The sequence below is a fragment of the Rhinopithecus roxellana genome, chromosome 4, assembly GCF_007565055.1.
Source record: "Rhinopithecus roxellana isolate Shanxi Qingling chromosome 4, ASM756505v1, whole genome shotgun sequence".
Taxonomy (NCBI): domain Eukaryota; kingdom Metazoa; phylum Chordata; class Mammalia; order Primates; family Cercopithecidae; genus Rhinopithecus; species Rhinopithecus roxellana.
The window spans coordinates 125,184,413-125,210,696 of record NC_044552.1 but is presented as its reverse complement, the minus strand read 5'-3'; the positions used below and the strand labels follow the sequence as shown (position 1 = coordinate 125,210,696).

The following is a 26,284-nucleotide window of genomic DNA, read 5'->3' as shown; positions in this document are numbered from 1 at the left end:
GTATAAGAAGCATTCTTTTTACAGGCTGGATTATTTAGATAATTTTTTCTATGTATAAGTAGCATCCATGAATTCTTTCTTATTAATTTACTATGACCTATACATATCACTTGATTTATTAATATTCATGCACTATATTAAGGGCAGGTATTTTAGAATGCTAGAGATTCCCAAAGTAATTTTGACGTTGGTTTTGGAAATATGATCATGTATATGATTATATCTTAAGAATGATTAATATTCTTAGAATTTTAATATTTTAAAGTAAATAATGGAGGGCTTGAAATTATTATTCTGCTCTTCTTTTCAATATATTATATTCTCTATTTATTCTGAATCTATATCTAAGCTCTATCTCTTACTAGCTGTGTCTTTTGGTAAGTGACCTCATTTCTCTGTGATTTAGTTTTCTTATCTGTGGATAATAGGTGGTTATTAAATGAGTTCAGAAAAGTTCTTAGAACAGTGCCTGTACATAGTAAATACTTTGTATTTTCTATTACTCTAATACAGATGATAGCAGGCATCATTTTTTTTTTCAGATTGGGCCACAGTAATTGGGCCACATAAAGTACTGTTGACTTTTCCATTTTTCATCACTCCTTACGTTTCCTTCTGTAAACTAACTGACAGGCAGTAGGTGGGGTGTCAGGGCCTCAGCAAGATAGGAAACAGGCACATTCGACCAGGGGACCAAAGCAGAGCCCAGCCACATAGACTGGCCCAGTATGGCCAGAGGAGAAGATGGGAAGGCTGCAAGGCCGTTCTCACCCTGGGTGCTGGACACCATCTAAAATCACCATGCTATTCCGGAGCCCATTGGTTGGTGCAGTGAAACTCCTCATCTATTTCCCTCCCTGTCAAGAACAGGCTGGGGTGGAACTGAGCCTCCTCCTGACTCAGAGGAGCTGAGGGAAAGCTGCCGCTGAGCGAAGGCTGCAGCTGGCAAGGAGGTAACCAAGTGTTCTGTATCAGGAGGATGGTGAAAATGAAAATACTGCAAATAACAGCAAAAATTGGAGTTGTGCAAAGAGTTGAAGGAGTCATGAAGAACTTTAAGATTTGCCAGGGATAAGCCCCATGCCGATATACAATGTTTTCATAACTTGAATTGCCAGTATGTACATTTTCATTGGGGCAGTGATCACTTAAAGTGATTTCAGTTTCTTAACCAATATAACATTAAACAAATGTAACGTTTTGCCACTTACAAAAATAAGCATAAGAGATTACGATTCTTTAACCAGCCAATGCCCAAAATGGAAAGCGAGTTTGCCTCTTAAATCACATTCTTAATTTTGTTGTCAAGTCATTATCACAGGAAATATATATGTCTTTTATAGCTACTTGTATGACAGCAATAAACTATTGGAAAACATAGCAGAGATCCAGGAATGCCAAGCTTATTATCAGTAGGACAAATAATTTCTTTGTCTTATAGGAAGCTTGTTTATATTTTCATCATGGAAGTTGTGATTGTTATAACAAGTAACAATAAGAAGTTATCTTCTATTACAAAAAAGTTTCAACCTTCTTAATATTAATTTCCATTATTCTGATGACAAAAAGTTTGTCATAGGAATTAAAGATGAATAAATGTATCTTATTTTTTAGAGTCTTAAATGATTTTCACTTTGAAATTAACAAATGTGAATTTCCATATTTTTGTGACCGTCTGTCTACTTCCTGTGTTAAAAATAGAGTCAGAGGCATAGTAATATAAGTCTGAGCCCTCTTTGGTACATATTAAATTGTGCACATCATTTAGCTAAATGTAAATGATATGGTGAATGCCTCCTGAGTAAATAATTTCCATTACTTATCAGATTGAGCCATTAGATGATTCTAAAAATATTCATCATGCTTTCGGTGGCATTTTCTCTGGAGTGGACTGTTTGAGTGCCAAGTTACAACCAAGAACGAAATTCCTGTTTCACGGTACATTGTATCAAAGGTTATCAAGTGTCTTTGAACATCACTGATAATTTTTCCTAAACTGTGACTGAAACTAGGCTAAAGAAAAGTTAAAACTTCAGTCATTTCTAGTGATTAATTAAGATAGTCTTGAAAACCTTTTTCTGTTTGACATTTCTTTTCGCTAATTTATTGTTTCAAAGTCTGATATTCCATACTTAACATCCTATTTTCTCTTCTAATGTTATGTTGCATAATTGAAATGTCACTTATACTGGGTACAATTATAAATATGAAGCCCTTAAAAATATGCCTTGTCCCTGTTAGGTTCAAGGCAAATATAACCTTCTAAGTCCTAGACCATCTCCAATCATATTCAAAATTCCAGGGTTGCAACACCCGTAGCATGATTTGTTAAAGATACCTCACATATTTTTCTTCTGCATGTGAAATAATCCCAACTCTTAGTCTTTATAGGTCAGATTTAACAATTCTCACGATATCTTTTGAACCCTCCTAACATTGTATACCTCCATTGATAGTTAAGTAATAGTGCCTTGGGTCTAGCCTATGACGAAGGGTCTGGCCTATGACGAAGAGAAGCAGAAAATAATTTGGGGGGTCCACAGCTTGAAAATAATGCCACCACCCAGCCTTTTTGGCTTTAAAATACAATCTGGGAGGATAATGCTTCTGAAACTATTTTGCCATCCCAGTGGATTCATTCAGAAAACAGGGCCCTTCTTAGTCTTACCCTAAATGATCCACTTTTGAGGTCTCATTTATTTTCTCAGACTCATAGTCTTCCTTTTTTTTTTAGTATGAAAGGAAACACCACCTGCTGCAGCTGGATGGTGAAATCAATTCAGATAAATTTTATCAGAAAAGAAATATATTGCCAAACAAAAAATTTCTCCAGAGAATGAAGATCATATTGAAATTGTAATATATATCAGACAATGCAGAGGCTTAGCTATTTCTAGATTGTTTATTACTGAAGATTTTTCTGATCAGGGCATATAATTTCAGTGCCTCTCATGCCTTTTTGAACCATAGCGCTCTCTGTAAATTATGAGTTAAGCAATTAATTCCATTTCACTTGCTAGTAAAAATTAAGTCCTAAAGACTCATGTTGGAAGTCATCTGTGAAAAATTCTTACAAAACAGTTGGCATTTACTTTTTGCTGAAATTAAATTAATAAGCCTAGAAGACGAGAGTCAATCTCATGTTTTATTTCTTTAAAAAAAATGACATTTTACAAAACGGAAGTGAAGATTATAGCAATAGTGGCTGGCGAGTGCTGGCATTGGTTTCTTGAAAATTGAAGGTTCTTATTTGTCTGCTATGTTATTGCCAGTCTTCTCTCCAGTCTAAAGGAATGACTGTCTCCAACCTCCACACCCCCCCACCCACACACACATACCAGCATTTAGAAGACAAGCATGATTGGTCATTTTCCATTTACTCAATGTTTTTTGTTCTTGAAATCTTATCTCAAATGAAATTATTACATAAAGTTCACTAATGATAATGGCTGTGTGTATGTGTGTGTTTATATATAATTTATTATATTTCATTATTTTAAGCACTTTTATAAATTAACTTGCTTAGTCCACATAAGGGGGAGGTAAGGGGGAGAGATTAGGAGTCCAGTTCTAGACATTGAGCAAAAACATACATCAATAGAAATATGTTCAATATGATATTAAAAATTAAGATCAACTTAAATGTCCAACAGTAAATAATTGGATGAATAAATTATGAGACTCTCATGCAATGAAGTACTATGGAGAAAAATATTTGGCACATCTGTATATTATTTACTGACATGGCATATTTACTGACAATATAAAGCTGGTTATCAAATAGTACTCAGGGAACAACCACATTCTATAGAAGAGAAAAAATGTACTTTGTATTTGCATAGGAAAAACTAAACACATAAACTATAGCAGTAGCAGTTTGTAGTGATTTAATTTTTTTGCTTTTATAATTTTTTATTAACTAATTTTCTAATTAAGTTTTTGTCATTGAAAAGAGAAAATATATATTCTCATTATCTTAATCTTATGGACTGTATTTTTGGACTCTGAGGCTGAGTTGCAGGGCCATTGTATAGTATAGCAGAGGCAGATATATTCTTTCCCATGTTTGGGGAAACTACAGAGGTACCAAGGCCATCCCACTGTAATTTTTCAACAACCAACTGTTTCTGCTAAGAAAATACACTGAAAGTAAGGAGGAGCAGATAGAGAAGAACTTGTAAGATCCACTGACCTCCCTGCTGTAATTCAAGTACTCTTTGTCTTTCAGATGATTCTTACATAAGGAATTTAAAAATTACATCCATCTAATTAGAACATTTTTCCACTATAAAATGTTAAGATCCACCTTACTTTTTAAAGATTTATAGTATTTTTTTTCCTACCTTACTTTTAAAAAATTTATCCATTTTGCTGGGTACGGTGGCTCACCTCTGTAATCCCAGCACTTTGGGAGGCCGAGGCGGGCTGATCACAAGGTCCGGAGATAAAGACCATCCTGGCTAACACAGTGAAACCTCGTCTCTACTAAAAATACAAAAAATTAGCTGGGTGTGGTGACACACGCCTGTAGTCACAGCTACTCAGGGAGCTGAGGGAGGAGAATCGCTTGAACCCAGGAGGCGGAGGTTGCAGTGAGCCGAGATCGCGCCACTGCACGCCAGCCTGGGTGACAGAGTGACTGCATTTTTTAAAAAAATTATCCATTTCTCCATTTTTGTTGTCCATGATTAGTCTTTCCTTGGTATCTCAAAATTTTAACTCAGTATTCTTTATTATTTCTGGAACTTAAAATGTATGAAGTTCTGAAAACTGCCAAATTTAAACCTAATACTCTTTATTGATGGTTTTTAAATACAACTCATTCTAGGCAGGGAGACTTGAAAAACAACTTTACAACAATTTTATTGTTGTATATGATTTTCAAGTGCCAGTAGACAATGGTGTACTTTATTCTAAGATGTAATGATCAGGTTCTAGGAAAATGATGTAATTATGAACTGGCTGCCTGGGTGAAATGATTGATTGATTTATTTGTTTTTTCATTTCAAGGGAGTGAAAAAAATAGATCCTGATTTATATGAAAAGTTTATCAGTCACAGATTTGGAGAAGAAATAGTATATCGCATAGATCTTTGTTCCATGCTGAAGAAAAAACAAAGTAATGGTTATTATCACTGTGAATCTTCCATTGTGATTGGTGAGTGTCATTTAAAAATTATTTATTATCTTTATTTTTAATTTTTTTGGCATCACTTTTATCTTGGCAAATATTTAAACTTAGTTGTATATGTTTTCTCAATGATATCCTTTCCTAAATATTATGTTTTGACAATGATACACTGAAAATTTTCTAGAGCATTTTAGTATTTATATTGATCAGTTAAGAATTTACTACCCATAGTTTTTATACTTCTGGCTTTAAATATAATTATAATGAAGTCTGGAAATACTGATTTAGAAATCATTTCAATTTAATTTTATTTCATGAACATGAAGAAAGCATTTTCTCCAGGGAAGGCCTCCATGGCTTTCCACACCAGGCATTTTTGTATTTGCTGCTTGTAATTAGGAATAGAATGACCCCAGCCAGAAAGTTTCACCTTGAGAAGAGAAAATGTAGGTGACCTGCAAAAATTGAAAACTTCAATTTCTTCCCTGAGAAAGATGTTTTGAGGGGAAGCAAAGATTCATATGTAAATGCATCTGTTAGATGGCATGAGATGAGACAGACTCATATAAAACTGCGTTTCCAGGTGGAAAGTGTGTACACTTATGGAGATCTTTCATCCAGAATAGAGCTATTCTCCACTTTTTGCAATGTGAATGTATTTCAAAAGAGCCAGCTCTGTTTTGATTCAGATTTATTATTTCAAACCAGACACTATTCTTTTAAAATTGTGAGCTTCAAGACAACCTGATTTATATACTTTTAAAGTAACATGAAAATACTCAAAGAAGACGAATACAGGCATACCTTGTTTTATTGTGTTTTGCTTTATTGTGCTTCACAGATATTGCCTTAAAAAGACAGTTTATTTATTTATTTTTAACAAATTGAAGGTTTGTAGCAACCCTGTATCAGCTGTCTTTCTCAGCCATTTTTTCTAACAGCATGTGCTCTTTTTGTGTCAATTACATTTTGGTAATTCTCACAATATTTTAGACTTCATTATTATTATATCTGTTATGGTGATCAGTGATCTTTAATGTTATTATCGTTATTGTTTTGGGGCGCCACCATATGAATTGTGTTCATATAAGATAGCAAACCAAATTGATAAATGTGTGTGTTCTGACTGCTCCACCAAACAGCCATTCCCCTATGAAGAGTCGTACATCTCTTACCTTAAATCAAAAGCTAGAAATGATACATTGGAAGGACATGCAAAAAAAAAAAAAAAAAAAAAAAAGCTAGAAATGATTAAGCCTAGTAAGGAAGGCATGTCGAAAGCTGAAATAATCCAAAAGCTAGGCTTCTTGTACCAGTTAGCCAAGTTGTGAATGCCAAGGAAAAGTTCTTAAAGGAAATTAAAAGTGCTATTCCAGTGAACACACAAATCAAAAGAAAGTGAATTAGCCTTATTGCTGATAAATGGAAAAAGTTTTAGTGGTCTAGATAGAAGATCAAACCAACCACAACATTCCCTTAAGCCAAAGCCTGATCCAGTGCAAGGCCCCACCTCTCTTCAATTCTGTGAAAGGTAAGAAAGGTGAGCAAGGTGCAGAAGAAAAGTTGGAAACCAGCAGAGACTGGTTCATGAGGTTTAAGGAGAGAAGCTGTCTCCATAACATAAAAGTGCATGGTGAAGCAGCAAGTGCTGATACAGAAGCTGCAGCCAGTTATCCAGAAGATCTAGCTAAGGTCGTTGATGAAGGTGGCTGCTCAAAACAACAGATTTTCAACGTAGACAAAATAGCCTTCTGTTGGAAGAAGATGGCATCTAGGGTTTTCATAGCTACAGAAGAGAAGTCAATGTCTGACTTCAAAGTTTTTCAAAGAACAGGCCGACTCTCTTGTGAGGGGCTAATGCAGCTGGTGACTTTTAAGTTGAAGCCAGTGCTCATTGTCCATTCCAAAAATCCTAGGGACCTTAAGAATTATTCTAAATTCACTCTGTCTGTACTTTATAAATGGACCAACAGAGCCTGGATGACAGCACATCTGTTAATAGCATGGGTTACTGAATATTTTAACTACTGCTCAGAAAAAAAGATTCTTTTCAAATGATTACTGCTCATTGACAGTGCACCTTGTCTCCGAAGAACTCGCATGGAAATGTACAAGGAGTTTAGTGTTATTTTCATGCCTGCTAACACAATGTCCATTCTACAGCTTGTGGATCAAGGAGTAATTTAGACTTTCAAGGCTTATTATTTAAGAAATATTTTTGTAAGGCTATAGCTGCCATGAATAGTGATTATTCTGATAGATATGAGCAAAGCAAATTGAAAACCTTCTGGAAAAGATTCGCCATTCTAGATGTCATTAAGAACACTATGATTCATAGTGTTCTTATGCAAGGAAGTCAAAATAGCAACATTAACAGGAGTTAGGAAGAAGTTGATTCCAGCTCTCATGGATGACTTTGAGAAGAGGTTCAAGACTTGGTTGGAGGAAGTAACTGCAGATGTGATAGAAATAGCAAGAGAATGGCCAGGCACGGGGGCTCACGCCTGTAATTCCAGCACTTTGGGAGGCCGAGGCAGGCAGATCACAGGTCAGGAGATCAAGACCATCCTGGCTAACACTGTGAAACCCCATCTCTGCTATAACTGCAAAAAATATTAGCCAGGCGTGGTGGCGGGCACCTGTAGTCCCAGCTACTCAGGAGGCTGAGGCAGGAGAATGGTGTGAACCTGGGAGACGGAGCTTGCAGTGAGCCGAGATTGCCGCCACTGCACTCCAACCTGGGCGACAGGGCGAGACTCTGTCTCAAAAAAAGAAATAGCAAGAGAACTAAAATTAGGAGCGAAGCCTGAAGATGGGATTGAATTGCTGTAATCTCATGATAAAACTTTAGTGGATGATGAGTTGCTTCTTATGAATGAACAAAAAAAGTGGTTTCTTGAGATGGAATCTACCTTGGTAAAGATCCTTGAACATTGTTGAAATGACAACAAAGGATTTAGAATACTACATTAACTTAATTGATGAAACAGTGGCTTTGAAGGGTTTGAGAGAATCAGCTCCAGTTTTGAAGAAGTTTTACCGTGGGTAAAATGTTATCAAACAGCATTCCATGCTACAGAGAAATATTTCATGAAAGGAAGAGTCGATTGATGCAGCAAACTTCATTATTGTCTTATTTTAAGAAATTGCCACAAGCACTCCAACCTCCAGCAAGTACTACCCTGATTAGTCAGCAGCCATCAACATCAACAGACAAGACCCTCCACCAGCAAAAAGATTATGACTTGCTTAATGCTCTGATGATCATTAGCATTTTTGGCAATAAAGTATATTTAAAGTAAAATGTGTACATTTTTTGGGTATAATATTGCACATTTAATAGACTGCAGTATAATGAAACATAATTTTATATGTACTAGGAAACCAAAAATTCATGTGACTTGCATTATTGAAATGTTTGCTTTATTGCAGTAGTCTGGAACTAACCCATAACACCTCTGAGGTATGTCTGTATATGTAGCTAAATATTGCAAGGTCTTTAACCAAGGTAATTTATCTCCACATCAGCTGGAAGAATACCTATGGATGTATACACCCTGAAAGAATCTTAATACTGATGTTTATTAAAGCATTTAAAAAATGTTCAAGAGACACAATTTTACTTCCAAATTTTCATTAGAGATCTTCAGAGGTCCTCATTTTACCTTTCAAAGACTTCAGCTATTTTAAACAGAAGATATTCAGTATGTCGTTTGAATTTTATATTCTGAAACATCTCAAGTCTATTTTAAGGAGAATTTTCATGTTTTCAGAGTCTCTGTAAGAGAGCTGTCTTCCATCCAAGTTTTGATGAGGACCAAACATTTCTGTTTAGGTTCATTGTAAATGGAAAATTTAGATACTTCTTGTGTAGGACAGATTTTGGCTGGCTTCCCCTATCTTCTCTGCCAACCTTATAAGGCCTCTTATAAGGCCAACCTTATAAGAGATGTAGTGCCTCATTACCTCTCTCACTCCCATTAAAAAAAAAAAAAAAAAAGGAATATGTTGATATTGCTGAAAATATTGCAGGACTGGCATTATGAAGCTTACATCATAGATTACCTAAATTACCACTGGACAGTTCTGTTCAGCCTACCACCCCCCATCACTATGTTCAAGCCACTGAGATTTTGCTTTCATTGCTCTTTTTCAGTTGATAGTCTTTAAATTTCCCCTTATGTGAGGTAGTTTCTCCAGATCTTTCCATCAAACTTCTTTATTGCTGTTACACTTTCTAATTCAAAACAATTTTGCCTTTTTCAAACCCTCTGCCAATCTTGTATCCCCATGCCAATCATTTCACATTGTTTTAAAAAATGATTTTTGCTTATTACAAATGCTTTTGTGGGTCACATTTGGCGATGACAATATAAACTTTAAAATCATATATGCATCTAAAGTGATAATTTATTGTTATAATTAACCAAGTTTAATGTACACTAGAATTCATTTGCTTATAAATAATTATTGATTTTGTCAATCTTACCTATATTTTATAACAATATTAGATTTGGTATACTTTGTTTTATTTCTCAATCAGATTTAATTGGCTTACCTTGGTTTAGCTTCTCTTTGATTTGATCCTAGCTCAAATTTAATGTCAATTTCTTGAGGCTTGAGCCAACATTTTATGGTATACATTAATACAGTGGGACAGACTTCTGATCTTAAGATACTATTCAGAGTTCTAGGATAGAAGTTGGGCCTCAGGGACACTGAGAACTTCCTGGTATTGTTCGTAAAACTTTGTACGTAGGTACATGTGTGAATTTTTCTGGGGAGATAATTTAGCCCTCATTAGATTTGCATATTTCCTATCTTTGTTAATGGTACATTCTTGGAGAGTGCTAGATTACAAGTTGCTGATTTTCTCTTTAACCATCTCTGTTATACCATTTAAGACATCTTAAAAAAAAACTCAGTGAGTATATATGCTGCATTTGTAAGGTTTCCAGTTGATTCACTTTTTTTTTTTTTTTTTTTTTCGAGACAGAGTCTTGCTCTGTCGCCCAAGGCTGGAATGAAGTGGCTCAATTTCAGCTCACCACAACCTCCACCTCTTGGGTTTAGGTGATTCTCCTGCCTCAGCCTCCTGAGTAGCTAGGACTACAGGTGCACGCCACCATGCTTGGCTAATTTTTTTAAATATTTTTAATAGAGACGGGGTTTTGCCATGCTGGCCAGGCAGGTGTCAAACTCCTGACCTCAGGTAATCCACCCACTTCAGCCTCCCAAAGTGCAGAGATTACAGGCGTGAACCACTGTGCCCAGCCTCCAGTTGATTCACTTTCGTATTTTCATGTTCTATTCTTTGCTTCATCGATATTATTTCTTCTGTCATGTCTTTGAGGATTTCAATATAGTCATTTTTTAAAGTTCTTTTCATATTTAAAAAGTTCTGTGATTCCTTGGGAGTGAATTCTTGTATTTGGTCTTCTGTGACCTTCAATTTCCTCTAGTGCTTTTTAAGTTTTTTTTGGAGCTTGTCTTATTGTGCATGTTTTCCTCTTAGAAGCCCATGTGGATTTTGTGGTTGTGTCAGCCCTGGTCCCACAGGATACGTTGCTTTGAACTGAGTTAGGAACTGGTAACCACAAATCATCCTTATCCATAAGGAGTTGGGATTCCTTCTTCTGAATTCTGTTACCAATATGTGAGTTGAGAGTAAAGATACTAGCCTTTTGTTTGCCGTATTGGCTTCAGATATTTTCCAAGTATTATGTTGCTTTTAATTTTGGACAAGGAATTTTTTATATTAAGTGTTAAGTTTTATCAAATTATAGGTGAAAATTTCTTCTGTGATTTATATCATGACCATTATGAAATTATCTTCAAACCAAAGATTTGATGTGTATTCATTCATGTTTTCTTTTAGTTTGTTTTTGTTTTTGTTTTTCCATTTAGGCTTTTAATTTACCTGATATGATCATTAATATAGGTTCTCATACACACAGGAGAAACTCATAAATCCAGTTCTATTTTATGCATTTTAAATTTTATCCATTAATTTATTCATTTTTAGTGCACATGAAGTAGGGATTTAGTTTTAGAAATTATTTTCTTGCTGGGTGCGGTGGCTCACGCCTGTAGTCCCAACACTTTCGGAGGCCGAGGCGGGCGGATCACGAGGTCAGGAGACTGAGACCATCCTGGCAAACATGGTGAAACCCCGTTTCTACTAAAAATGCAAAACATTAGCCAGGTGTAGCGGTGGGCACCTATAGGCCCAGCTACTTGGGAGGCTGAGGCAGGAGAATGGCGTGAACCAGGGAGGCGGAGCTTGCAGTGAGCCGAGATCGCGCCACTGCACTCCAGCCTGGGCGACAGAGCGAGACTCAATCTCAATAAATAAATAAATAAATAAATAAGAAATTATTTTCTAGGATTTCTTTTACACCCCATCAATCTTTTTCTTTGTGTCTCAGAAATCACAGATTAGCAGCCCTACATGTACTTGATTGGAACAGGGGTTTTTGTTCTTTTTTTATAATTAGAATTACTTGCTGATACTAGTGTGATCTTATATTAAATCTGGATTTCCACCTTCTTCTGAACAATCAGAAGAGGTGCCCACATTACCATGTTGGTCTCACATTCTTTCATGGCACTACAATTTCCTGGATGGAGTAATAGGCATTGTGACCTTGAGCGTAGCTATCTTTTATTATCCTGTTTACCCTGTTATTCTTGTACAAATCTGTTTACCTTTACACTGCCTACTTGACTCCTGAGGGCATCTGAGTTTGTACCTCCTGCCAGCTGTTGCCTGCTTTATGTTTCTATGGTGAATATTTTCCTCTTTATCTTCTGCCATTGTATACCTTTATGTGGAGTATTAGGAGAATTTGGTAGGATATGGTGGCAACATTCATATTTTCAGATATAAGAAAAGGTACGTTTTAGTTGTTTCATGCTGAAAGCTTTGGGTGATATTATGCCTACTTGTCAAACCACACTGCACTAATCAGTTAAAATTCAAATAATTAATAAAAAAGTGAAAACTCTACTTCTTTTTGGTGAAAACCAGGAACGAAATATGGTTCAGATATTTTAGGATTATGAAAGCTCTTCTCTGTGAGCTACTTACTCGAGTTGGGTGAATTAATTTTTCTCAGGCAGCTATGTTCCATTTATATTTCCCTTGGGAATGTAATTGACTAAATGACACCTTTTGTAAGATTGATGAGCAATTTAGTGCTTGCAAAGACTAGTTTACTTTCAGCTGTCAGACATATCTTACAGGAGGCAGTGGGGAATTTGGAAGGGTCTAGAATTTTTTGTTTGTTTGTTTGCAGTCCAGTGTATTTATAACTTCTGCAAGCAGAGGTAGAAACAGAATTATTTTCTGGGAACACTGTTTCTTTGCTTAATAATTATTATTCAACATTAATGAATGTTACTGAACATATACAATGTGCCTACTTCTCTCTTTGGTATTATGTGATACAGAGAAGTATAAGACATAGTCCTTAGGAGTGATACAGAATCACCGGACAGCAAAGACTATGTCTGAGAAATGGAGGAGGAATAGATGAATAGGGCTTGTCTATAACAATAATGGGATTTGATAGGACACAGTGGAAGCTTATAATTTTACCATTTAGTAAGAGAGTAGGGGGATAGGGGAGTAGCAGAATTCAGCTGAATGGGATGAGATTGAGGAGCAGAGCGATAGCTAATAGAGAAAGGAGACTTTCTGGAGCAATTGACTTCATTGCTTTAATGGCAAAGACCACAATTACTTTTGCACCAACCTGATACAATGAAAGAGAAGCAATGGATTGGGAGGCAGGGTGGAGGCATTAATAGTGATAGACAACATTTTGATGGAACCTATGGTTGAGTTAGCTGAGGAAGTTGGAGGTTGCTAGGTTTGCGGGTATGAGGAGTTGGTGAGGGGATGGTACATAGCTACATACACTGAGGCAGTGTAATACTGAGTAGATGAATGTGAGATAAAAAGAGAATGATGTTGTGCTCGCTTCAGCAGCACATACACTAAAAAAAAAAAAAGATGATGTTTAATACTCAACAACACAGGACTGAGTCCTAAAGATAAGACCTTTAATTAATTTGAGACTGTAGCATAAGAGGCCGGGAGGGGGATGGGGTTGGGCCAAGCATAAACTAAATGGAAGAAGCAAAGATCTCCGTTGACATGGTGATAGACCAGGAAAGAGTTCTAGATAAGTTAGTGCCATATAGCTGTAGTTTAGTCAGAACGTATCCAATTCTAAATAGGCCAGAACAACAGGATACCATGCTCAGACTTTATGGGCTGAACACTAAGGATAATTCTGAGTGAGTAGAGTCAATGAATTTATTCTTCAGATGTCCTTGCTTTTTGAGAATCACCCTTAAGACACTCAGATAGCCTAGATCAGTCTTAAAAGGCTTGTTAGTCTTAAAAGGCTTGTCATGGTTCACCCAGGCATTTCTAGTAGTCATATGAGGGCAGTAGTTCAGCCAAAAAGAAAAGACCTTTTGCCTTGCTTCTGAGGTTGGAGTCCTTTTTGACTGAGGAGACCCTCATCTCTGACTCTGACGTCTTTATCTTCAGTGCTTCTTTACCCTTAGGGGCCAGGGCAGAGATGAGTTGCCCACATCTGGATGGATGTTGCCCAGTTTTAGTATGTAGGCATGGCGATCTCCTTTATGGAAGGTAGTAACCATTGTTTGATGCTTTAGGAAGGCATAAGAGGAGAAGGAAATTAATTTTTTCATTGAGTGAAAGGCATAGCTAAGAAAAAAAGGTTTTGAGCTTTCTAGAATCCTTGAACCTGGACCTTTGATAAATAATAAAATTTGAAAATGTTGAATTTGAAAATGTGTGTATTGCTTAAATGCCATATGCTCACTTAGTGGAGAGGGGCATTGGCAGTAGATATGTGCATGAATGTCTTCCTTTTTATTAATTTGCTTTTTGCAGTAGGAAAATGTGCCTCATTGTGCTTATCTTATACATGATTTAATATTCTAATCATTTACAAGGCTATACTTTTGTTGGGTTTTACTTTATTTTTTATTTTTATTTTTTGTAGAGATGTGGTCTCCCTATGTCCAAGCTGGTCTTAAACTCCTGGGCTCAAGTGGTCCTCTTGCCTCGGTCTTCCAAAGTGCTGGGATTACAGATGTGAGCCACCGTGCCCGGCCTGGGTTTTAAATTCTTTTAAAATACACTTTAGATTCACCTGTTCTTAGAATTTGGTCCATGGATCCCTGGTGGTCCTTTAGATACTTTTAGGGGGTCAGCGAGGATAAAACTATTTTTATAAAAATAATAAGACATTATTTGTCTTTTCCACTGGGTTAACATTTATATGCAAAAACAATGGTGAGTAAAACTGTGTATGGCCAGTATAAATCTAGACAGTTGCAACTAAAAAAAAAATTTTTAAAGCCAGTTTCATATAAGAATGTTCTTGCTGAGTAGTAAAAATTATTAATTGTGTTTAATCTCAAGTTCTGAGTATATATATATTTAATATTCTGTGTAACAAAAATGGGAGGTATGCATGAGGCACTTTTGTTGCATATTGAAGTAGGTCGATCCAAAGAAACGTGTTTGTATGATTGTTTAAACTGTGAGCTAAAGTAGCCACTTTCTTCCATGGAACACCATTTTTTCTTGAAGAATGATTGAAGGACAAACTATTGTTTTCATACTTGGGTGTTGACAGGCATTTTCTTGCAGATAAACAAGTAAACTTGTCACAGTGAGTACAAGAACTAACATCATTTACTGCTAATCATAAAATTCAAGCTTTCAAGCAAAAATAGAAATTTTGGAAAACTCACATATATTATCAGTTGCTTGACAGAGCACACAGTAGGTTAATGAACTTCATTTATCCAATTTTTTTTTTTTTTTTTGAGATGGAGTCTTGTTGTGTTGCCCAGGCTAGAGTGCAGTGGTGCAATCTTGGCTCACTGCAACCTCCACCTCCTGGGTTCAAGTGATTCTCCTGCCTCAGCCTCCCAAGTAGCTGGGATTATAGGCGCCTACCACAGTACCTGGCTAATTTTTGTATTTTTAGTAGAGACAGAGTTTCACCACATTGGCCAGGCTGTTCTTGAATTCCTGACCTCAAGTCATCCATTCGCCTTGGCCTCCCAAAGTACTGGGATTACAGGCGTGAACCACCATGCCTGGCCTCCCAGTTTGTTTTTATCTGTCACATTCTCTATGAGGTATAACTAGTATGCAAAACCTGCACATACTTAAAAGTATACAACTAGATGGGTTTTTACATATATCCATATGCCTGTGAAACCATTATTGCCTTCAAGATGCTGAACTTTCCATTACTCCCCAAAGTTTCCTTATGTCCTTTGCCAAGCCATGCTTAAAGACTTTTCTAAGGAGATAGGGGTGATATTAATTAATGTGTTTTTAATGTTGCTGCAAAGGACATGGTTTTGTTCTTTTTTATGTCTGTGTAGTATTCCATGATGTATATGTATCCCATTTTCTTAATCCAGTTCACCATTGATGTGTACCTAGGTTGATTCCATGTCTTTGCTATTGTGAATAGTAAGCACAGTGATGAACATATGAGTGCATGTGTCTTGTAGGTAGAACAATTTATTTTCCTTTGGGTATATACCCAGTAATGGAATTTCTGGGTTGAATGGTAGCTCTGTTTTAAATTCTTTGAGCAATCTCCAAACTGCTTTCCACAGTGGCAAAACTAATTCACGTTCTCACCAAAAGTATGTAAGTGTTCCCTTTTCTCTGCAGCCTTAGCAGCATCTGTTGTTTTTTTGACTTTTTATTAATAGATATTCTGACTGGTACAAGATGATATCTCATTGCAGTTTTGATTTGCATTTCTCTGATGATCACTAACGTGGAGCATTTTTTCATGTATTTGTTGGTCACTTGTATGTCTTCTTTTGAGAAGTATCTGTTCATGTCCTTTGCCCATTTTTTAATGGGTTTTTTTCTTTTACATATTGATTTAAATTCCTTACAATTTCTGGAAATTAGACCTTTGTTGGATGCATAGTTTGCAAATATTTTCTCCTATTCTGTAGGTTGTCTGTTTACTCTGTTGATAGTTTTTGCTGTGCAGAAGCCCTTTAATTAGGTCCCCACTGGTCAATTTTTGTTTTTGTTGCAATTGTATTTGGGGACTTAGCCAAAAATTCTTTGCCAAGGCCAATGTCGAGAAGGGTATTTCCTAGGTTTTCTTCTAGGATTTTTATGGTATACATGTTACTACAAAGTCATGCATGGAGAAAGATCCATTAAAAATTCAAGATAGATCAACAGATCTGAATGTAGAGTATACAAAGTTCTTTGGTATGTTTCAAGATTCTACATTGCAACTAAACTTGAAGAAACTATAACTTATCAAGTTTTGGTATCGTATCAAAGCATATCCACAATTATCTTAATTTAGTAAATGTTTATGAATATAACCCACACAAACTAAAGCTCTAGGTGGGTGGGTAGGGGTGTTGCCAGCCATTCTGAAGAGTATAAAGGAGTCCTGAGGTCAAAAACATTAAAAGAAACCTCTGCTTTAGTTCATGGGTCCAAGGAAACCATGAAAAAATGTAATCTGTAGATAGTTAACATAATTTTGATCAGTGTTTTCAACACTTTCTTTGAATAAATTAATTTTGATGGCTATTAGGCTGTCTCCATGTCAAATATGAATTGGTTTGATAACTCTCTAATTTTTTCCCCTCCTTTAATTTCCATTTGAGCATTATGTAGCAAAAGTGTAACAAGTATAAAACCACTCCAGACAGACAGGATCGTATCTATGTGAAATGACTCATTTAAAAATCATTATCATGTGAAATAGATATGATGTAATACAGGAATGTCTCTTGCATGATAGGTAGGACCAAAACATTTGCCTTTTTTTTTCTTTCTTTGCACAGGCTAACAGGGATGTGATTAAGAAAATTTTATCTCTACTTAGACCAATTAAGATGAATTTATTTCAAGCATTTTAGAAGAGGGAACAGTGAAAAAAACTGTTTATTATCTTAGAGAACTGTACACTTTTTTTCACTTGAAAACTTAGCAGTTAGAAATTTTCTCTGTTAAAATTATGGAGTAATTTATTTAATAAGAGCTGACTACAAGGTATTTCCTTATTTTATGACATACAAATTGGGTGAGCATATGATTTATCATCTAAATGGTATACTTGTAAGTATAAAAGGGGATCTGTTACTTACTAGGCTGGGATAAAAGAGGAAAACCAAGACTATCCTGGCTTAACTGGGACTTAGGTCACCCTACCTAAAAAAGTATGATGTTCTTGAAAAAGTGGAACCTTTGACATGCTATTTTAATTCCAATCTTATTTCTTTTTGTATCCTATGTCCCCTTTATATGTTTCTTTGATGAAACATGCCTTCTAAAAAGAAAATGTTTAAAATTTGTTGTTATATGCCCCTAATAAAAATGAAAAGCAACTAATAATTGGAACTCTCAGCTTACTTATTTACATCTGCCAAAGTTAGACGAAGCTTTGGGATAAATAACTGAGAAAATTAATCTTAGTGATGGCTCACTGTATTTTAACTGGTGTATCAGCTATTAATCTGGATACTAACACAAAGTGGCAGCTGTGGCTCAGGCTATTTTGAAAATCCAACCATCTGTTGGTTTCAAACCTTATGATTTATATTAGACATCTTAGGAACCCTGCATATTAAAGGGGCAGTGCTAAGCGGTAAATTTAACTATTTGGAAAATTAAGCATCACTACCAAAATGATGCAATAGTAAGGCATTTCATGAGTTATTTGTGGAGCCTTCAGTTGGAAGTTTATTCTAAAAAATATGAAGGTAAATACTGATTTCCACATAAGCAGGAAAAATAAAACCATATGAATGAAATTCTTAGAGTGCAGAATCTGGTCAAACAAAGCCATTAACATAATAATGAATTATTAGTTGCCAAAAGTTATGGCTCCCTAGTCCATGACATTGCCTCATTGCCTCTGAACACATTTTTCCCCACATTAATCAGTGTTTATTAATGTTTTAAAAGTGCTTACCACAGTGCTTGACATACAGTGTTATGAAAGCACTAGTGACCGGGCGGTGGCTCACACCTGTAATCCCAGCACCTTGGGAGGTCGAGGTCAGGATTTAAGAACCAGCCTGGTCAACATGGCGAAACCCTGTATCTCCTAAAAATATGAAAAAAATTAGCCAGGCAATCCCAGCTACTTGGGAGGCTGAGGCAGGAGAATCGCTTGAACCTGGGAGGCAGAGGTTGCATGAGCTGAGATCACCCCACTGCACTCCAGTTTGAGGGACAAAGTGAGACTGTCTCAAAAAAAGAAAAAAGAAAATGTTACTTATTCATATTGATAACAGTGCTAGTCATATAGAATACTTATTGCAGTGGTATTCTTTCCTGACATCAGAACATCAGTTTTCTAGTTATTAAAGATTTTCATTATTCCTAATGCTTTCCTTAAATTGGCATGTGATCAACACTGGTGCATTTCAAAAGTAAAGATGCTTATATATGTGTGTGTGTATATATATATATAACTTATGTATACAATATAAAATATTGTATAAAAAATTTTATACAATATTTTATATTGTATACATAAGTTATATATATAAATAAGTTATATATATAAATACATAGGTAAAGATTAAAACTTGGTTTAATTTTTTTGACTGGATAAACAAAGTTGGCAAATCTATATAATATAGTGTTATTTTTTAAAACTTGCTAATGTGGTGAAATCACATTAGACAAACTTAAAAAACTCATTAAATTCTTCTCCATTTCAGTGACACGTGGAGCCATTGGAGAAGATGTAGAATAGTAGAAAGAGACAGAGAAAGAGTTCAAACTACAGAGGAAAACGTAGTGACCAGAAGTTCCTACAATCAGACAGACCTTGTTCTACTGGTCACTGCCACTTCCCAGTTTTTAGTTGTGCAACTTTTTGCACATTTTTAATGACTCGAAACCCGGTTACTACTTCTATAAAATGGGGATAATAATAGTTGTTACTTCATGAGGACTGAATGAGATCATGCATGCAAATCTCTTAGCATCATGCCTGGACATACTCAATGTTCGTTAACTGGTGCCTATTATTATTTTTGTAGAATTGCTACAAATTGTATACAGAATTCTTAAGCCCAGGACAAACAAGCCTCAAGAGTGACTTATGGTAGGGTTAGTCTAAGAAAAATAAAATGTCCATTTCTCCTTAATCTTACTAGGAGTACACTATTCTAGGCATTAGGAAAAACCTTGAACTCTAAAGGATTGTTAAGACACTAGAACAAGTTGTTAAGGGATTTGTAAAATATCTTTACTGACTATCTTTTAAGATGGAAGAGAGTGTATCGTTTATGAGGTTATCTAATCTGGAGGTCTGAATTGCCTCATGAAGTTTCTTCTATCATTAGAATTCACGAAACCTCTATCTTGCATTAAATTATATTTTAGTTTTTGTCACAGCTAGACCCTGATTACTATTGGATATCTGATTAATCGGAAGAGAGGTAACACAGTTATCAATCTCCAGCCCTGTTTTAAAATCCAATTCAGTTGCATCCTTTATTGTTATATAGTTACTCTTAAAATATGAATGGGGGTGGTGAAGTATGATTAGTGAGTAAATAGGTCTTGGTTGTCACACTGGCAGAGTGAATTTAGGATTCATTGATATTGCCTGAGTTGCCAATTCATTCATAGCTCCCTGCTGGCATTTGAAGCATTGCTGACCACTGTGCACATAAAGGCTTCTCCTTTACTTTAAAACTTTTTCAGTTCAATTTTGGTTATTATAATTTATTTGTGCAATTTATTGAACAGATATCTATTGAGGGTACCAAGTGCCAAGCATTATGATGTGTATAGAAGATCAAAGATGGTAGGCAAACACAGCCATGCTCTCGGAGTTTACTTTCTAGTGGGAAGGCATGCAAACAAACAATTACAATTTAAAGTGATAATGACTGTAATGAAGTTAATGGGAACCAAGTGAGGGTGCTTTTAATGCTGCCAGGGATTGTCAGGGTAGTCTGCACAGAAGAGGAAAGTTTTGAACTGAAAATGAGAATGTTCAGTGTGGAGGGAGGCAAATGAAAGAGATTTTCCAGGCTGAGAAAGCAGCATAAGCGACCCAGTGGAGTCTGTGCAGAGACGTGTAAGTAATTCACTCTGCACATGAATTGCTTATCTTTAAGTAGTTCAGATCTTATTTTGTAGGGAATGGGAGCCATCAACATTTTTGGAGCTGGACATGACATGATTAGATTTGTGCTGAAGAAAAAACACTCTGCTGGTAAGGTATAAGCACGATGGTTGAGGGGGAGCAGGAAACGGATCAGTAAGACCAGTAAGTAGGCAGGAGTGGTAGTCTAGTCAGGTCATGATAATTGCCTGCACTTGGCATTTGCAGTGGATGGAGAAGGAGGGAGGGGGTGTATCGCAGATCTTGGTAGGCAGGAGAATCAATATTTTAAGGTTTTGGATAGATTTTGAAAAACAGAAGAGAACCCTAGGTTGGCTCCCAGATTTGGGGTTTAGACAGCTAGGTAGACAATAGTGCCCTATACCAGTTGGTGGTACAGGATAAAAGAGACTTCTTTGGTGACAAGAAGATAATGAGTTCAGTTTTGGGCATATGAAAGCAGTTGTGGCCCAATCAAGGGGCTTGTTGAGGAGAGAGGTCCAGGACATAGATTTTATATATATATATATATATATATATATATATATATATGTATATATATGATGGTCATAGGATTCAGTGGCATTAGGTTAGTAGTTCAAGCTATGGGTATGAATGAAATAGTTGAAGGTTACTTGGGAAACCTAGAACTTCAGATTTACTTTGCAGCTAGTTACCTGAGATATGTATTGTACAGAAAGGATGGAGACCTTAAACAAGAGGCTATGATAGAGATAAAAGGTTTTGGAAATTATTTCCATATGTATGACAAATTTGTTAATTGTTTCTTGTTGGTCTGTGGAACATCAGTAGCCTAAAAATGTCTCTGTATGATTCAAGATTGCATCTTCTACAGAGAAACTTGTTCTGGTAGAAATGAAGATAATGAGGACTAAAGAAACACAGAGTATATTTTATTTCCCTTTATGAAGTTTAAATTCTGTCTTTTTTCATTAACTCACAGAGATCCTTTGATATTGTATCTGACTGTAATATGTTTTATATAAAATGCCTAAGGGACTAAGTGTGAGCAACTGAGAAAACAAGTTTGTCAGTTCATGAATTGTGGTTCTATTTGATCTTCTGTTGACTGGAGTGATGATTCAGGTGAGTGTTTTGTCTTGATTCTGGCTATGAGTAAAGGAAGCTGCAATTGACCATCACAGTTTTATATTTGGTACCAGAGAACCATAGCTGCCAAATATATGTTCACTGCCAACAACTTGGATCATGATCAGCGGAAGCTTTTACCTAAGCAGTCAGTGTTAGTATAATAAGGTTTAGAGAAAGACAGTTTTACAGTTTTGCAACTTGTTCTCCAGCCATGTATTTTAGCAATTACAATTTTGTTTATTAGTGTGGCATACATTAATATGTATGTGATAGATTTTTTTTTTTATTAGCATGACACTCTTTTTCAGTGATTTACTTTTTAGGCTTCCCCCCACTTTTTTGCTGTATAAAATTACTTATAGACCCTTTTAATTACTTTCTTAATATTAATTGACCAAAAAGCAGATACACATTTTTATTAAAAGGTAAACACAGAACACTAGCAGACACTAGTAGCTTGCCTATTCTGAGCGCATTTTCTTCGTTTTCGCTGGGATAAAGTGGGCCTCAGGCCACGTGGGCCTGACTTTTGCTCTGAGGGTGATTAGCTCCATTCTTCTTCCTAGTGATTAGTGAAGGAAGTGGTGTGTGACCCAATTTCAATCTATGTGAGAAGTCTGCTGGGGACCTCAGCAGTTTTCTTATACTTTATCTACTGACTGGTATTTGTATTATGGGACATGGTTGCTTTCTAAGTTAAGTGCCTTTAATCTGTTAATTTTCTAGACCTTTCAGAGGAGAAACCAACATCTTTCACGAGAAGAAAAGAAACGTATTTCAGAAATGCCAATAGGACCCAATGAGTTGATAAAAAGAGATTTAGAGGGAAGGGACTACCATTTTTTAGCTGTCAAGTGTTAGGTGTACTTTGCTACCGTCTTAGCCATGTTGGACACTGGGTGACTGTAAGTACACATGCTGAGCGTGGGACACTAGGAGGATGAGCCGTGATGATCTTGTCAAGCCACTGAATTAACTACTTCTAGAGTGACACTACCATTGCTTATAGGATTATAGGACATAATGACATTTCTTTATTTTTAAGCCAGATCAATCAAGAATTTTTGGTATTTGCAGCTGAGTGCATCCTAACAGATACACATTTCAGTTGTGGATTAAGAAATGTATGAACAGAAAATAGATTCAGTGGGATATTTAAACGACAGTTCTGACAGTTACCACATGTTGTTAAAAGGATCCATAAACAGACTAATCAGAATGAATACTGACAGGGCCTATTGGAGGCATGTCAACTGGGGCCATGGTGGACCATGACAGATTTTGAGACCTGCCAAGAGGAACCTTGATTTAACAGCATTTTATCTGATATAAATAAATTTTATTTTGAGGATTCACTTTCATTCTTCCTTATCCCTTTAAGTGTTGTTAGAGGAAAAAAAGCTTTAATAATAATATATTGAGTTATTAAAGTACCTTTTATTTGAAGCTTGACATACCAGGAAATGTGACTGACTGTTGCCTTGCCCAAGGTCAAACAGTGGGCCACTTTCAGAGCTAAATATAGATTGAGAGCATTCCACATAAAGAATAATTAGGACCTGTGAAAAACTTCCAGTGACTTAGAAATTGTAGAACCAAATTTTCTGTTGTTTATATTGTTAAACTACAAGTAAAATCTTCTCATTGGGCCCTGTTGGTGTTTCTGAAATATGTTTCTTTTCTTCTTGTGAAGGATGTTGGTTTCTCCTCTGAAAGGTCTAGGGCATTAAAAGATTAAAAGCACTTGACTAAGAAAGCAACCATGTCTGATAATACAAATACTGGTCAGTAGATTATTCTTTGCTTTTCCTTTTTTTTTTTTTTTCAAATAAGGTTTTAACATCCAAACATTTAACTTGTTTTTGAGAAAGTAACTCATGTTAGTTTTTGTGATTTCATTAATGCTTGAAAAAAGGTCAGACTGTAAAAAGCAGGGCTAAACAGTATCTGTCTAGAATAAATGACTGTTACTGACTTTTGTTCTCCTGTTACTGAACTTGTTCTCCTGTTACTGTTTTGAGTGAATAAAACTGTCCAATGTGATTTGGCACAATGGGAATGCTGGGCTCCTTCCAGCTCCACTAGGGCCATGACTTCAAATGGGGGGCTCGTACCCTCCTTGGGCCCTGGCTCTCTCACCTGTTCTGGTGGCACCCCTTGACATAAGAGTTAACTTTACCACAAGAGCTTATGTGATGATCATATTAGCTCGTAGTATGTGTTCAATAAACAGTGGCTGGAATTAAACTGGTAGCAGAGTATCCTGTAAATGTGAGGTGTCCAGATACCTGCTGGGACTTGTCAGCACTTCTTTCAGCCTCTTACATCCAGTGCTCTACTGCTGTATGTCCTCTAAACAGGGAGATAAATTTTCTTCCCTATTTCTCCGGGAAAAGGCTTTGACTGTACATGCCGTTAAATGTTGGGCCACACACATAGAAAATAACTGACTGAATAGTAACCATGGAGTAGGCATTTGAAAATTGGCACTAAGCAGAAATGCATCAGCAGAGATTTTAGAATGACTCGTGGATTGGTGAAGAAAAAGGAATTCTTTGGTAGCTCTTGGTATCTATTTGTTTCTTCCCCTTTCCTAAATGTACATATGCTGTATATGGCACCTTATGCTTTTCTGTCTTCTGTTTTATAGAAAAAAAATTCTCTTTCCAATTGCTATACATATTAAAATTGTATAGCATATGGCAGTTTCAAATACAAATACCTCTAACTTTTAGTTTTAGAGAAAAACAAAAGCACTGTAAAGAGAAGTAAAAAGTCTGTTGAAAATATGACTAAAGTAGGAATAATGGTTTAAAAAAAAAGATTCTTGGCTTCCAAGTTTCACAGTTAAGACTGATTCTTTTTGCAGGTAATTAAGAACAGGACTTAACCAGTGAGATTTATAGATAAAGTTTTTTCAGTTGTAGTTTAATTATGTTGTTTCAGAATCTGTCTCTTTGGTTACAAAATGACTACAAAGGTGCAGCAGTGGCTAAGCAATAAAGGAGCATCTTTTGGGTCTGGGTGATAGAGGTATGCCTATCGTGGATTGATTATTGAGAGCTGAATTTTTTTTTTTTTTTTTTTTTGAGATGAAGTTTCACACTGTCGTCCGGGCTGGAGTGCAGTAGTGCAGTCGCTACTCACTGCAACCTCCACCTCCCAGGTTCATGTGCTTCTCCTGCCCCAGCCTCCCGAGTAGCTGGGATTACAGGTGCCCACCACCAGGCCCAGATACTTTTTTTTTTTTTTCTTTTGTATTTTTAGTAGAGACAGGGTTTCACTACAAGAACACAGAGAAACAAAATGTGATATTGGGTATGACAATCCAATTTTCTTCAGGCCCAGAATCATTGTTTGTCTTTTTGGTACCCAATGGCAACATGAAAATTGGAGTACATTCCAAAACATCCCAATTTCCATGAGTTATGTTTCCATGAATTGTCAAGCACTTCTTGAGCTTACATACATTTTCACTGAAACTGTGACATTTCTTGGCATAACAGTTTCCATGAGTGGGCTACCTGCTGTGTAATGAAATCTTCCTGAATTGTCTCTTTTGTACTTAAAGGTATATCTTGTCTCCTAAGACTTGGTTCCAAAATTTGGAAGGATAAAGTGGTTTTTCTCTTTCTTTACACTTCATCATTTAATGTCTTCTTTTTTCTTCTCTCTTTTGAATAAAAGATATTTACTATTTTTTTCCTTCTCATGTGTCTCTACAAGTTGTCAGACTCAAATTTCCTTTAATTAATGAGTTGGAAGCCTCAGAAGAATTGGTAATTTGTACAGTTTTGGTAAGAATTGGTAATTTGTACAGTTTGTAGAGTCAAAATCTTACAGCGAGATTTGCTTTTTATTTTGACTCCGTATATATATATATATATATATATATATATATATATGTTCAGTTATAGGTAGAAAAAGATGCTAACCAACAGAGAATAGAGCTTTTGGTCATAGTTAAGAATTATCTTTTTCCATTAGAGACAATAATCAGAGTGGACAGTTCTAAGTACATGGACAAGAGGCAGCTGCCACCCACCCCATACTTTTTATAGTTTCATTCCTGCCATTTTAAACAATTATAATAAAAAAACCCAAATATGATAGCAGATTTAAGCAACTGTTCTAACCATGATTTGTCCGTAGCCAGGCCTGGGAGAAAAGAAAGCATGGAAAGGTTATGGTTTTAAGTTTATGAACATAGTATCATATCAGATATTTTTCCTCATCGAGGTTAACCTTCTTTTTTAGATCTTATAGTAGACCTCCATATACTACTGAGAAGAGTGTTAATTCCCTAATAAATGGTCATCAATATTGCCAGTGATTATGTTTGTGAATGGTCCAAGTTGCTGTTTTTCCTGGAAGATGAACGTGTTCAGGGGCCATTCTGCTATTTCTGTGCTCTCAATTGAGTCGTTTTTCCAAGATGTGGCAGGCAACAGTGCTAGGCTCCAGCCCGGAAAAGGGTCTGTCTTTAGGTCCTTTGTTTTAAAATAGGATTATATTACTCTAGCAGCATTAATAAAGGGATGTGATGGCAACACATGAACCAAGGCAAGATTTTGAACATACTACCATAGAGCTTGGTTCAGTAACATTTTTTCTGCATAATATTTTGAAATTGTGGTATGCTGTTTCATATTGTATATAGCTGAGTCTACACACAAATTGTGTTGAATAATACAGAACTCTGGATCAGAGGCTTAGGGTTTGTAGAGTCAGACAGATTGATTTCAGATCCCCTTATTGTCACATACTCTCCAAAAGATTTCACACAAGTTACTTTGCTGAGCTTACTTTTTTCACCTGTAAAATGGGGATAGTAAATACCACCGTCCTCAGAGAA

General features: G+C 36.0%; 1 protein-coding gene across 5 annotated transcripts in view; it reads left to right on the top strand.

Annotated features, from left to right (window-relative positions):
* The window catches only part of AKAP7 (A-kinase anchoring protein 7), a 159,582-nt gene that overhangs the window by 88,746 nt on the left and 44,552 nt on the right, over positions 1-26,284 (top strand). For all 5 annotated transcript variants that reach the window (XM_030929181.1, XM_030929177.1, XM_030929179.1 and 2 more), the window contains one exon: positions 5,011-5,158. In XM_030929181.1, coding sequence (XP_030785041.1) covers positions 5,011-5,158 — 148 coding nt within the window. The remainder of the gene's footprint in view (positions 1-5,010; positions 5,159-26,284) is intronic.